Consider the following 14954-nt stretch of genomic DNA (forward strand, 5'->3'; position numbering starts at 1 on the left):
TGAAAACGATCCGTATCCACACGTAAAAACAGTCAAAGGTTAAAGAAAGGCCACGCATGTTAAAGACTGCGGTGCAGTACCATTAATGAGGTAGGGGTGGTTGCAGCACTTGCGCAGCTCCATCATCGTGTTGAGCAGGTTGGGGACGTTGCTGTTGCTGTTGGCTCCTAAGCTCAGGAAGCTGAAGTTCCTCTCCAGAATGGCCCGGTAGTACTTCTTCTGGATATCAGTCAACTCAACCTGACAAGAAACAGCGTTTTAATCCTTTTATTCATCAGTTCTCCTTCAGGAGAAAATATTTGCCCAAAAGCACCAGCCCTGACCTTCTAGGTTTGGCCTGGTAGGACATCTTTATACGCCACAGAATAGGTTTAAATTATGAGGTTTAAGGGAATATTATTGGATTTCTGTGACCGGCATATACATTTAGCCGCCACAGTTAATTGCCTTTTGGGGTCTGTCTCTATCAGCTCTGCACATAAAGCGATTCAAGACCAAAATATCTTTGTAAAATATCTCAAACTCACTGATATTGAATGGAGATGACTGTCAGGTCCAGAAAAGCAAACCCACAGAACAATAATAATCCTCTTTATTCATCATTGCTACTTTTGGCAGTGCAGGGGGGAAGGGAGGGTGTCCGCCGTGTCAGCCGGTGTTTCCTGCTCAGGTGTTGCAGCATGGAGGACCTGCTGTTATGAAATTCTAATTCACTTCTGCAGTCCTTTCTGCCGTTTTCTCAGCAGCGTAGGCCATCGTTAGCGGAAGTGAGAGCGTTGTGCAACACAACGAACCACCTGGCCAGAACACCGTGCGCTGAATAGTTACACAGAATTTTAAAAAAGCTTTTAAGGCCTCTGGGAACTTTAGAGACAGAGGTACTTCAATCATTTAAGGAATCGCTTCAGCCCTAATTTATTGAGTGGTTTTTAAGTCAACAGAATCTTCGATCATAAAGCTTCGTTTAATGATCTGAGGAGCGAATTGAGCCACTGGATTCAGGGGCGTTGGACCAGGAACACATCTAAAAGTCGTAGGACACTGGACCCCGAGGACCCCTGATCTAAACCCTGGATTTTAATTTATTTACGGGCTTTTGAATAAGAGGTGTCGGCACCTTACACTTTCACATTTTTATTTCTACAACTTTCCTAAAACCATAAATCGTTGTCCTTGTAGTACAGGAGCAGATTTTACTTTGTGATTTCAAATGCCAATCAAATATATTGAAGCTTGTGGTCGTAACAGGACACAGCGTGAAAAGGTTCAGGGGGATAACATTTTTTGAAAGGCCCTATATTTTAAATTTGCTATACACTGAGATTCATTCAACTTTTTTCAAACAAAAACTTACAGTTTCTTTGGTACAATATTTGTCCAGCAAACTGACCTCAATGATGGTCTCCTGCTTGGGTGCCAAGTTCTTCTCCACATCTTCTTTCAGTCTGCGCAGCATCATAGGTTTTAAAATGGACTGGAGTTTCTGGACCTGTTGAAAATAAATCGATTTCACTGCATTTTTATCAGTTCAATGTAGATGTGGCTTCAAGACAAAAGGCGACAATGGAATGGCAGACTTGTGTGATTCACACCTGTTCCTCTGTTTTGAGGTCTCCAAACTCTCGAAGAAATTCGATCTCAGAGGGGAACTGAGCGGGCTCCAAGAAATGAAGAAGACTAAAGAGCTCCTCCACGGTGTTCTGAAGAGGAGTGCCGGTCAACAGCACTTTGTGCTCCTGTGGAAGTCCATTAAAGGTTGAGTTGACAGAAAGGGACATAGTCAGGCTTATATGCTCGGCACCGGTCCACTCACCAGGTCAAGCATCTTCAAGCTGTCCAACAGCTTGCAGTTGCGGTTTTTCAGGCGGTGAGCCTCGTCGATGATCACGCAGCGCCAGGAGATCTCCCTCAGCTCTGGGCAGTCGGAGAGCACCATCTCAAAAGTTGTGATCAGGGCGTCGAACTTGTACGCACCTGGGATTAAATGTCCCTGCAGAGAGTTTTAATTCAATTAGGAATGTGCCACTCCACTACAGTTAATACACAGTAACAAATGTGTTTAAGGGCTGCGCTGATTTTTCCCTCCTTTATAAACACACTCGTAGCAGACTTCTTCGACACGCGCATGCAGAAAATCAACAACACCCGTCCTACAAGCGGTAAGCACGTCAGACACCTTATCATCTTTGCAGTACATCTCATACTGCTGGATCATCTGTCGGCTGGCGAGGCTTCCATGGTACACTATGGCGTTCATGTTGGTCCACGTGGCGAACTCCCTCTCCCAGTTGGTGATGGTGGAGAGGGGAGCGATAACCAGGAAGGGGCCCTGGACTCCAGCGTTGTACACCTCTGACAGCAGCGTGATGGACTGGATGGTCTTCCCCAGACCCATCTCGTCTGCCAGGATGCAGTTCTGCCTGAAAGGAGAGACACGAGAGGGTGAGTCCGTAGGCGATGGAGTACGGGACCACAATGCCGGTGGAGATAGCCGTAAACCCGTGAGCGTGTTTGGCAATTACCTGTTGTACCAGTTAAACAGAAGCCAGTTGACTCCCTCCAGCTGATACTCTCTGAGCGTGTTGCCGTTCTTGTACTCCCGGGTCTCCTCCAACTTCTTCCATGCGCTGGCTGCAGGTCGCACCTGAGGAGAGCAAAGTAGAAAATATAATTAGGAGAATAATTAGCGTTGCCAAAACGTCCTAATGGTACATGTATCGTGTCTGAACAGTTAAAGTTGGTAATCCTGTTCAGAAACACTTTTTGTTCTACTGCGTAAAATGGTCCTTCCGTCCTGAAAGGAGTCAATACATCTATTCAGAAAAAGGAGGTAAAACAAAAACATAAATCTTTGTGGCAGCTGCAAACCTGTAACAGTTCTGCCCAATCACTGCCTTTCGCACCAAAGAGTATCCTGTTAGCTTAGCGGTTAGCTTCTGTGTTAGCCTTTTTATTGTAGCTATGCTGTTCTCACCGTATACTTTGAACAAGTTTATGAGAAGAAGAGGAAGGCCTCAGGAGAAATAAGACCAGAGGGAATTTGGGAGATTTATTTCACATGATCCCCCTGAGGAGCAGAAGAGCAAGGTAAGACGGTCTTGTGCAAATTAAAAAAAAAGGGACTTGGGGAAGCTTCCGGAAAAATTGCCGACTCTACCTTTAAATAGCTTTAGCCAAGGAAAGTGATAGTAATATCATACTTCCCCACTGTCAAAACAAAGTCCTTAAAGAAAACCGTAGTAGAGAGGGTTTAACACAAATAATATTTAAACTCATCTGGAGTAATTTGAACAACTTGCAAAGTACAATTAAGGAAACACTTCAAAGTAAACTTAGGCTACACAGGGCGCTGTTCTCCTGCGTCAAAGACTAAGCACCCATATCTGGGTGTGTGGCGGCGCTGTGATCTGGTCTCACCCAGCGGCTGTCAGCCAGGAGAAGACGAGCCTCAGCTGAGTGAGACCTCTAAATCAGACGGGAAGCCAAGTCCACCAATAACAAGCTTTTTGGATGCTCCATCATCATCATTAATATCATCATCATCATCACCATTATTATTGAGAGGAAAAACCCTTAAGGTTGTTAGTGGAAAAAACCTAAATGCTCAAGTCACATCTGGCAACACATTTGGCCATATTCCATGTTTTACAGTTGATTCTTGTATATTTTAGTCCACTTATACACAACTTCCCCGCTTTTGTCAAAATGTTCTAATTCTTTCTGAATACAAACATAGAATTCGACTCGAGTAAATTTAAAGATGACTTTAAAAGCCCAGATGTGCTGGAGGAGGCGCTGGCAGACCACTCACCGTTCTCTTCAGGCGAGGCTGTCTGTTTTGGAGTTTGCCGAACTCTTCAACTTTTCCCTCATCGACGTCTTCTTTCAGCTCCCATGTGGCGTCTTCATACGGCAGAGAGCACCACTTCACCAAGTAGTAGATGACGGGCTGGAGCAGATCAGAGAGGCAGAGAAGCATTAACTGGCTGAAAATATCACACTTTCATGAAGTCAAGAAGAGACAAACGGGCTTTAGACGCATTTGGTGAGCCGTCGCTGACCTCGCCGTTGTCCTTGTCCACGCTGTGGGACACGTCGAGGATCCTGTCCACTTCTACGTAGTCTGGGTTAAAAGGCTCCTCCTCCTGCAGACAACAACAAGCAACGTTGGCCACCGTTTCGCCGACTTCCCTCGGATATTTAAATGTTTCTGAATCCGCCTGAAGCTGACCTCCTGGAATAAATGTCTCATCTGTGCGTGTTTGGTCTTGAACCTCTTGATCTTTTGATGGATCCTCTTGTCTTTCTCCAGCTGGTCCAGAGTGGCCCACTCACAGTGCAAGTATGAGCTGAGAACGAGACAATCAAGTAGTTGTGGGAATGTTTAACACTGAGCGATAAAAGCTGCCAGGCCAGCCTTCCTCACAGCGCTATGGAGACTTACTAGTTTTTGTATTTAACAAAGAACTCCTCGGCATTAGTATACTGGCCCGGAGAAACCTTATAGGAAGAGCAGAGATTAAGCAAAGATTGAAAAACATAAACACTAAGCAAGTATACAAAGTGTTTGTGACGTGAATACGAACCTCTTTCTTAGTTATCCTCATTGACAAGACTTTATCAACGATGGCAGCATCTTCCTCGCTCGGATTTTCCTTAAAAAAAAAAAAAGAGAGACAAAAACCGTGTTGAAATCTGCATATAGACAAAAAAAATGAACAACAAGAACCGTCATACATCCTGACAGGTTTGTTCTTTCAGGAACTCACCACAAAGAACTGCATGCTGGGCTGTCCGTCCCCATCGAGCGCCACTTCCTGTTTAAGCTGAGCTGCGGCTCCTCCGCTGATGGAGGCGACGGCGGCCGCAGTCGTGGTTACGTCCACATCTTCCTGCTCGTCCTCGTCGTCGGTGATTTTAATATCCAAGTCTTCTGTGTACTTCTTCCTCTTCACCACCCGGTTGGAGCGCCTCTTCTGGTCAGAACAGAGAATAGCAGGTTAAAAGTTTTTTTTTGTTTTTTACTTGAACCACGTCTCCTGGAAATCATCAAATAAACAGCACTACAGACACGATGCCAAGGGTTGGTCGCAACCATTCCTGCTTTTCATTTTTCACACTGCAGCATTCTGACTTGTATAACGTCTTTAACAAACATTTTAGCGACAACTTAGATGTTTTTGCCTATAAATACACAAACAGATCTACAAAAATTTGAATATCATGAAAAAGGTTCACATTTTTCATCACTTATTTCAGAAAGCTAAACTCATACGTGTTCGTTTCACATATGTCAAGCCTTTATTTCTAGGAGTTTTGGTGATTTTAGAATAAATAAATACTAAGATAATGACAACCCCAACGCGTTTCCAGCCCTGTTGGAAGAGACAGGCCACCCCCAAACCTCAACACTTTGCTGTCCAGTCTGGGGAGTCCCATTCTCCTAAAAAGTGACAATTCAGAGCCGTCAGTCACTCTGCCAGGCAGAGACGTGTGATTTGTCACTGCAGTAAAACACATTTCTACTGCTGAAGAGTCCACTGGCGGCTGTGCTTTACATTTACATTACTGTCAGCATGCTGTGCAGCGAAGCATCCGCTGCCCTCGGTCTGTGCTGGCCTACCGTTCTGTGGCTGTCCTGCTGCTCCCAGTTTTTCCTACTTTGTAATGATACAACTATTGACTCACCATGAAATGGTCGGCAATGAGAACATTTCAGGAAAGGACTTAAAACAAAGATGGCATCCTGTCACAACTATACTTCGATGCTTCAGCTTCTAAGACTCAATCATCAGATGTTTCTAAAATGAAAAACTTCTCCATGCAGCTTCTTCTATCCCCCCTGCAGCTACTGCACAGCTCTATACTTTGGACAACGTGTTGTATGTTAACAAGACAAATCTAGGACAGTATAAACTACTTCACAGACTCCTTGTCTGTCACAACCACCTTAGGCTCCGTGTTACAATGCCAGGGTTTCTGCTGCATGTAATAATTGATCGTAGCGCCCTGCCACAGATAAATAAAAGCCGCCACACCTTCAGAATGAAGTTTTAAAAATATACATGTTAAAACAATGTAAAGCATGTGACATATATATATGCCCTATATTATATTTAGCCTATATTTGCACACTTCTATCAACCATAATCAGTTTGAAATGAAATTACATATCATGAAACGTTACATATAATTTATTTTGAAAAACCAACACTGCCTTGTATGTCCTGTCTGGCTGTGAGGCTGCTAGCGGCTACAGTGCTGCGCTGCTCTCAGAGGGAAGGAGAAGTAGAGACGACAGTCCTGTGTTTCCCACTTAGACTCTTTGTTGCTACATTTAGCGACTTTTCAGAGCCCTATAGCAATTTTCTTTCAAAAAGTGACAAGCAACAAGTGACTTTTTTTGTTTTAATGGCAACTTTACCCAAAGCACCACTTGTTCAGGAGTCTGCATTGAGGCAGCAGTGAGAGCTAGAGCTGCCACGATGTTCCACATACCCTCAGCACCGTCTTACAGGCACAACACAGCTGCTGCTGCCTCCTCACATAAATGTAGTTTATAAAGTCTTTTTTGTCTCTGAAACTGTTGCACTAAAATAATTTGAACGCCTCTGATAGCTGTGTTTTTGGTGGAGTTTGTTTAACGTGGTGTGGATTTGGGCAATATATTAAAATTCATAAATAATTTTTTTTTATAAAAAAGGTAATTTTTAGGTCCAAACACATTTAATCACAATTTTTTAATAACTTTGTTGTCCTGGAAAAAAGCTCTCCTACAGCCTGGGTCACAAAAAAAAAAAAAATCCTAAAAGGTAACCTGAATGTCAACACAAACTATGGGCCCGTTTTACTGAGGAATTTCCCTTTAATCCTTATTTTCTCAGGGTCCTAAGCAGCACATTGATAAGGCGACGTGCTGATTCTTTGTGGCTGAGCGTGTGGTTTTTACCATAATCAGGTCATCCTCCAGTGCGGCCGGTGAAGGTGGACTCAGCTCCCCATCAGAGACGTCTGAAGATGCGTTTCTCTTTCTTTTCTTTGCTCCTACCAGGGTAATAGTGCTGGCGGGAGGAAGGAAGGAAACTTAGATGCAGCTAAGAGCCAACATGACAAAAGTCACGTCTCCAAACATAGACTTACTTTGCTTTGGCCTTGCTTTTGCTTTTGTTCCCAGCTCCAGGAATCACCGTGCCACCACTTACAGAGAGCGTTCCTCCTGATATCTTCACTACTTTGCCCTTCTTGTCCGTCCCTACAACAATTTTGGGTATGGGGCCTCCAGGTAGACTTTTCTTTTTGCTTCCCCCACTGCTGCTCTTTTTCTTGGCAGCGGACACTATGGTCAGAGTCCCTCCCATCTCCGGCGAGGTCTGGGAAGCCGGGAGCTCGTCCTGATTCAGGACTCTGGGCAGGTTCTTCTCGCCGCGGGCTTTGGCCCGGGCGATGGCTTCGGCCACTATCCGATTCGCCTTCTCCTGCTTGCAAAGGATCTCCACGCGTCGGACGGCGGCAGGCTCGCCGGGAGCCTTGGTGATGCGGATGGCCTGCGTCGGGGTGGTGGTCGTGGCGGAGGGGGCAGCTGTGGAGGGGTTGATGACCTTCACCACAGAGACGGTGCCGCCGGAAGATGTGGCCGAACTCGTCTGGGTGGAGAGCAGAAATTCAGCTTCCCTGAAACATTACGCGCCAACGCAGGCGGAAATAAATCTGCTGCTGATCAGCCCTACCTGCGGCTGCAGAAGCATTTTGAGAGGGACGGCCACCCGCTGTCCTCCTTGGCCTTGGGATATCTGCAACACCTGCGGGCCGCCGGCGCCGCCAGCTCCCGACACCAGCTGGTACTGTTAGCATGAGAGGGACAGGTTACTCAATCCTTTGTAGAGTTAAAGAAAAGCAGCAAAGAATGATGCAGATTTCTAGAATTACACTCACATCTTTCAAGGCGTTTTATGTCAAAGAGCAAATATTTGCAGTACATTTTGATTGAGCTCTGCTATTATCTGCATTCTGCACAGAGCAGACTACGTTTACAGAAGAAGAGCGGAGGACGACTACAGAGCCGGTTTGCTTTAAAGACTATTGGGACTTTAGTGCAGAAGTTCTCAGCAGGAAACCCGCTAGTGAAGAAAGTTTCATTCACATTCAGATCAGATGCCAAGACTGCTAAAAACAAATCTGGTGCCGCAGCAGAAGATGTGGCTCAACTGGAAAAACTTCATTGTTTCAATGGAACAACTATAGCGCCGACTCTGGCTTTATACGTGCAGACACCAGAAAGAAGGACGAGCAGCTAAAAGATGTTTTATAGGCAGTGGATAAATAGATTGTCAGACAGACGGATGGCTGATGGACAATTAGGCGGATGGCTAATGGATGAAGGGATTACTGTTTTAGAGAAGTGGGCGGACAAAATAGTGTGAAAATCTAGATATTTTCCATTCTTCCTTTTCTTTTCTTAAAAATTACCCAGAGCTTGAAAATACCAACAATAAACTTGCAGCTTCTAAAGTTTGGGAGCCAGACGAGATTAATCTAACGCCGCCCGTATAACAGAGTTCTGAGTCTTTTATCTCTCTCTCCAAACTTTAGCAGAAAGCACCATCACTTATTGTGGATCTGAATACAGAAAGTTACCAAAGTCAAAGAGACATTTCTAAACCTTTGTTCTGCAGAGGTTTAATGCTTTACATCCATCATTGTCATAAGGCAACAGCTGCCATTTCATTTGAGTCTAACCTTATTAATATTAAAACACAAAAAAACACAAGTTAATGTTGAATTAGTGCTAAAAACCCTGCTGAATCCTGCAGCCGCTGACACCCATTTACAGTGTTCAATAAGCATGAGCCATCTGACAGCGGCGGCACAGCACAGACTGGCCCTGCTACAGATTAAAAAGGAGCTACAGGGATGTGAAGAAGCAGGAAACCAGCAGCATCAGAGCCACAATTAGTTCAAACCGGCTAAAATTATACACCCAGATTTGAGCTCCTCATATTGCAAAGCTGAGAGCGAGAAACACCATAAGGCTATATGTAACGCTTTATTAGTCTTCCTACAAGAGCTGCACAATGTATTCAATCGCTGTCGTCTTCGTCAAATCAGAGCGCAGCGCTGAAATGCAGAAGGAAACCTGCGTCCTCCCAGGGAATCCCAGACGATTACCAGCTACCGCTGTGATGCTCCAGCAGACCAGCAAATAAAATACTTGTCGATGAAGGCAACGTTACTGAACGGCACTGAAGGCGGTGCTACATCTGTACCAGAAAGAGTACCACCACCTAAAATGTGATCATGTGCATGTTGATGCGTTAAAACCAAGAATATGTCTCCAGTCTTTGTTCCTGAATGCCGCTGGCTTCACTGCAGCAGATGTTCACTAAAGCCCCGTTCAGAGCTCGCATTTACACGCGTCCTGGTTGGTTCAGACCAAAGTAGACGACTATTAAAACTGGCATTAAAGGTCCAGTAATCAGATCAGAAGTACATGCAAATAAACGTGAAGCTATGCAGCAGAGCAACCAGCGGGTATCAACAGGTCTGTCCGCTGTAGCGTAATACCGCATTAAATACACCTGAACTACCACATAATATTGCTGAGGTGTTGTTTGAGCTGCAAACCCATTTATGAGCTCAATGCTGCAATTTAGAGATGGAAACGACAGCAAGAGCTCAGACACTAAAGAATTAAACGTATAAAAGCTACACCTCAGTAAAACATCGTCCAGCTCGCCGGCAGCTTTAGACCTTTATCCCGCATATAGCCCTGCTCAGACAGGTGACTGATCATGTGATAAACAGAGGCTATTCTGCGACTCGCTCTAAAAACGATCAGCACAGACGTCGCTACATGGAAACCTCACCAAGCCCCGTCCTGTAATCGCCGGATCGATATAATCCCGACTCATCATAACGCAGAATATCAACAAGGTCATAAAAAACTCAAAACCAGAGCAAAGTCGTGTCTTTAGAAACGCAGATAATGCTGTAAGGACCTCTCATTACGCTGCAGCAGCGACTAATTTCAAAAAGGCTTTTATCAGTCCTCTGGTCACAAACCTTCAGCCTAGGGACAGACGCTGGGAGATCCTACAGCACGGCTAGGGGGGGGGATCGTGGTCTGACTGCTGAACTGATGCAACAGTGAATATTTCCAGACCCCCTCTGACCGTGGTCTGAGGGGAACTGCCTCAAAGCTTTGTGTGTTTTACAGAGTGCAGTAGCTGGGTACAGAGCCTGGGGCAGAGGGGAAACGAGGTCAAAGAGTTTGTGCTGATCGGAGGGACCAGAGCTCACTGGACAACGCTGTTCAAGGAGCACTCCTCATTCATCCAAACAGAATATCCATCATCATTCTTTGACTCTAGCAATAATCGCTCTAGTTCCATGCAAATATAATCAAACGTGGGCAGACGGGAGTTTTAGTTTCGCCCGGGCACGACTTTTACTTGTCCGAGTTCTTCTCAGTTTAAAAGAATCTTCTCATCTTTCCGTCTCCTATAAAGGTTGGTGAAGCCGGCCGTTGTTTAACCTCCATTTTCCTTCCCATACGCCGTTATTTAAAATACAGTTGAGTTAAAGAGGCTGGAGCTGAAGCAGCTGTCCAGATCTGAACCCGGACCGGATCCACGTGGGCGGAGCCGTTCCACAAAACGTCAACAGACCTGAGGATTGCTCCACTGACAGCACGCTCTGTGATGAGGCTTCATGTTTATCAGCACGTAAATGTGACCTTTAGGGCAGACTAATGTCAGGTGTCCCCACTGCTAACAATCAGATCACATTTAACACCAGGTCTAAAACCTCTCTCTTACCTTAACTCCTCCTTGTTGGTTGGGCTGCTGCTGCACTTGCAGCTGAATTGTGAGCACTTTGGGCTGTCCTCCGGCCTGACCTGCAGCCCGGGCCTGGGTCAGCGCCGCTAGCTGGCTGCCCTGGAGCACCAGTTTGCCACTGGGGAGCTGACCCAGCACCAGCCTGGCAGGGGCCTGCGTCTGCTGCTGCTGACCTCCTGGTGTGACCTGCTGCTGGGCGGTGACAGCCTGACCCGCAGGTGGAGCAGAACCGGTCTGGGCCGGCTGCTGGAGGACCAGGGTGATGCGCTTCGCTTCGCCACCCTAGAAGCAGAAAGACTAGATGTGACTCATAATGGCTTCCAGGCGAGGACGGAGCAGGAAATACAAGCAGGGCAGATCATACTAAAGTTTCTGAGTTGTGTTTGTTTATTTCAGGATATTTAATTGGAAAACACTGAGATCATTGTGTTTGGTTATCTGTATATTCCACGAATCATGAATAATTCAGCAGAGCTCGTTTGTTCTGGTTTCTTTTCTGCATCAGACTAAGTCAGATGGAGTCTTTTCAATCTGGAAAATGTTTTCTACAGTAATTACAGACATTGGTTTTTCTTTTTGCCAAACTGTGCCTTCACACGTTGAGGAGGAAATGCTTACCTGTGCCTGGCCCTGCATGGCGGGCTGGAGCTGCACCTGACCCTGTGTTTGGACCTGGGCCTGAGCCGCCTGGCCTTGAGGCTGGACCTGGATTTGGACCGCTTGGGCCTGGGGTTGGACCTGGATCTGGGCGGTCTGGGCCTGAGGTTGGACCTGGACAGTAGTCTGACCCTGAGCCATCTGTGCCTGGGCAGGAATCTGCACCTGGACCGACTGGCCCTGTGTCTGCTGAGGCATGGATGTGAGCAGCACCTGTTTGACGGGCCCGTTGGCAGACTGGAGCAGCCGCTGCACCCCTGCAGCGCCCACCTTGACTTGGGCTTGTCCTGGGCCAGCCTGATTTAAGACAGTACCTCCCTGCAGGATGGACATGCCGGGCTTTAACGGGGTGCCGGACAACAGACGGATGACCTTCCCGCCCGTCTGACCCGTGGCCCCTGATACGGCCTGCAGCACCTGGGCCTGGCCCTGGGGGCCTTTGAGAATGACAATTTTGCCGCCGGCTTGCTGCGTGATGGCGGCCAGCTGCTGGGGAGTGAGCTGGTGAGTTATCTGAGTCAGCTGCTGCGTGGTGGCAGTGGTGGTGGTGGCCGGCGCGCTGGAAACAGTCAGAGGTGAGCTCAGCAGGACAGTGCTGGTGGGAACCCCAGCGCTGTTGCTGGCCACGGCGATGGTCGTCTGGGCCTGCATCTGGGCCATGGGCTCCACCGGGGCAGGAGCGGAGGTCATGAAAGCTGCCGCTTCAGCTTCCACGGCCGGAGCTACGGAAACAGTCTGAACGGGCCCCGCCGGCACCGGCTGCTGGCTGGGAACGTGAGGCGGAGCGGGGTCCGGCATCACCGGGGCTGCTACAGGGACGGCGAGGCCGGAGCCGGCGGCGAGGTCCGGATTGGACTCGGGCTCGCCTGTTGGGACGGCCTGCCCCAAAGCCAGCTTTAGAGCCTCCTCAACGGGGTCCGAGGAACCCTGGGGGAAGGAGTCGTCCGGCAGGGCGTCCAGGTTAAACAGGGGGGTGTCCTCAAAGAGGTCCATAATGGGATCTGCCATCTTTGCCCACTCCGCACAGGGAGACGGGCGGAAAGCTTAAAAGACGCCGAGATGGAAGAGATGCAGTAGTTGTCCAAATCTTCTCAACCTTTAGGTGGACAGCTGGAAAACAGAGAAAACAAGCGGTTCACATTTTGACAGGACGTAAACACCTATTAGTCGTCGTTTAACTTCAAGGTCGAAGCCCCTTTTACTCTGATACGCCTAAATAAATTCCAGCCAATTGCTTTTCTGAAGTCGCCTAATTATCAACTACGCTCCCTCGCCTCCTGTTTAATAGGGTGGGATGAAATCAAGATCTAAATCTAACACGGCACATCTCCCTAAACCCATCCTCTGCACGGTGGAGGTCGCAGCATCGTGGTGCACAGCTGGCCAGAGGTGGTGAAAGCTAGACGGAGCAAAATACGTCCCCGTCATGGAAGAAAAGCTCAGACTGTCAGAGGTTCACTTTCCAGCAGCACTACAGGCCTGGCATATGCAACCAAAACCAAACGCTTTAGAGTCAGAATCTGCTTTATTGGCCATGATTGTCTGCCCAATCAAGGAGTTTGATTCCTTGGCTACAGTGTGTAGATGTTACATATGTAAACAATCACATCTAAGCTTTAAAAGAAGCACCTAAACACATACATGTACATATGTGTGTATGTTGTTTTGTAAATATGTAAAGGGAGAAAAAAAGAGATTGTCATGGTGAAAGTATGCTTCTTTTCTCACGGCTGAGTAACCAGGTGTAAGGTGCCCACCGTGTTCATCAGATCGACAGCCTGAGAGAAGAAACAGACCTGAAGGTAAAAGTCCAAACCTCGTGTGTGTGCAGGATGTGTGCGGTCTGCAAAGATGTCAGCCGACCTTTTCACGATGTGCACAACAGACTGAATGGTGGCAGAGCAGAAAGTGACCGGAGGCTGCAGCGTCATGAGTTTCCACAGGAAGTAGGCTCTCTGCTGGGCCTGAAGGCCAACAGTGTCCGTATGCGAGGACCAGCTCAAGTCCTGAGACAGAGTGGTTCCAGGGCACGCCGGTGGCACAGGGCCACCCATATACGAAGGCCTTAGTCCTCGAAGCAGCCGTCCCGGGTACAACTTCCTCCTCTCCCCTTCCTGTCAGCCTACTTTGCATTAAAGGCTACCAGTGCCACAAAAATACATAAATAAATAAATTATTAAAAAAATGGAAAATGAGGGAGTGGTTCCCTGAAACCGAAGGTGACCCACGGTGTTGTTGAGGACGGTGGGCTGATGGTTCTGGAGATGCTCCACAGACTCGCCTCGGTCAGTCAGGAAGCTGGTGATCCGCTGACAGGTGGGGACCGATACTCTGAGCAACTTTAGATCAACGTATAGTTATGCGCGGGGCAGCCGGACCCCAGATCTAAGTCCAAAGACTCGGGAACGGGCTGTTCACAGAAGTCTTGATCCAGGAGAACAGGCTAGGATCCCCAGATATGACCAAAACTCAGAGAGACGGCCGGCAAAACGGCGGCAGCTGTGAACGCAGGAAGATGTATTTCTACAAAGACGCATCAGGCGTGCCACACTTTTCAGATTTTCATTGGTAAAGATCTGCAAAACAAGGATCTCGTTTCACTTCTACTTCTACAGTCATGTTTCCCCCACCACAGGCTGCAAACTGGGAGAAAGTTCAGCAGATGTTAGTATTTTAGCAAGGCACTGTATCAGTCGTGAGGCTTTATTTCTGAACAGCCTCGAAAACACTGAAAACTAGAGGAAATAAAACATGTTTCGATACATTAAAAAAAAAAACGAGCAGAAAACCCTCCGTCGGCGCGATAAGGGCGATATAAGCTGTGTGGACGTACGTCGGTGTTGCTGCGTATTTTGTGTTATTCTAAAGAAATGTTGTGAATGGGAATAGTTTAAGGTGACGTCCAACAGGCTGGGTGCTGATGCTGGACAGCTAGGATGTTTTCCTCCCTGCTCCTGTAGCAGTCTCCTTTACAAACCCGTCGGCTAGCATTAGCTTCCACAGCCACCAAAATGTGTCGATTACCACAGCGCCGGAGACGCCGGGGACACATACAGGGGTCAAAAACACGGCCCGGCGGGCCGCTGTGGCTCTTGGGTCCCCTTTCTCTGGTTTACTAGCAACCATTCAGTCCGCCGGACTCCGTCAATCCCATCAACAAACCGGACCAAACCAAAGCAACGTGCCACAATAACCACTGCCCGACAACGTTCAGACCCGGGTTAGGCCGCAATGCTGTTTCGGTTGGTCTGCGTCTCAATTTTCGGCAAAAATACCTTGAAATAACCATCCCAACCACCGCCTCGACTCCCACAGTAATAAATTCGGGGTGCTAAATTTACCTTTGCATCGACACACATGGCTTTCTCCGTCTCACAACACTGTACGATTACAGGAAACGGCCAGGGAAGAGCAGGAACTAACTTCTTGCTAGAGAGAGCGCAGAAAGCGTGCCCCCACTGC

General features: G+C 47.5%; 1 protein-coding gene across 3 annotated transcripts in view; it reads right to left on the reverse strand.

Annotated features, from left to right (window-relative positions):
* Positions 1 to 14954, reverse strand: part of chd8 (chromodomain helicase DNA binding protein 8) — a 28299-nt gene extending 13345 nt beyond the window's left edge. Inside the window, exons 1-18 of one of the 3 annotated variants that reach the window (XM_012868405.3) lie at positions 14834 to 14954; positions 11454 to 12602; positions 10815 to 11117; positions 7728 to 7841; positions 7141 to 7643; positions 6950 to 7061; positions 4770 to 4973; positions 4587 to 4655; positions 4445 to 4500; positions 4232 to 4349; positions 4062 to 4145; positions 3812 to 3949; positions 2523 to 2644; positions 2177 to 2420; positions 1814 to 1990; positions 1593 to 1736; positions 1391 to 1489; positions 81 to 240 (exon numbers count right to left, since the gene is read on the reverse strand). In XM_012868405.3, coding sequence (XP_012723859.2) covers positions 81 to 240; positions 1391 to 1489; positions 1593 to 1736; positions 1814 to 1990; positions 2177 to 2420; positions 2523 to 2644; positions 3812 to 3949; positions 4062 to 4145; positions 4232 to 4349; positions 4445 to 4500; positions 4587 to 4655; positions 4770 to 4973; positions 6950 to 7061; positions 7141 to 7643; positions 7728 to 7841; positions 10815 to 11117; positions 11454 to 12500 — 3694 coding nt within the window. In that variant the 5' untranslated portion in view covers positions 12501 to 12602; positions 14834 to 14954. Of the gene's footprint in view, positions 1 to 80; positions 241 to 1390; positions 1490 to 1592; positions 1737 to 1813; positions 1991 to 2176; positions 2421 to 2522; positions 2645 to 3811; positions 3950 to 4061; positions 4146 to 4231; positions 4350 to 4444; positions 4501 to 4586; positions 4656 to 4769; positions 4977 to 6949; positions 7062 to 7140; positions 7644 to 7727; positions 7842 to 10814; positions 11118 to 11453; positions 12603 to 14833 lie in introns of those variants that run through there. The other 2 variants (XM_012868404.3, XM_036138007.1) reach the window with 2 other exon arrangements.

The sequence above is a fragment of the Fundulus heteroclitus genome, chromosome 6, assembly GCF_011125445.2.
Source record: "Fundulus heteroclitus isolate FHET01 chromosome 6, MU-UCD_Fhet_4.1, whole genome shotgun sequence".
Lineage (NCBI taxonomy): Eukaryota > Metazoa > Chordata > Actinopteri > Cyprinodontiformes > Fundulidae > Fundulus > Fundulus heteroclitus.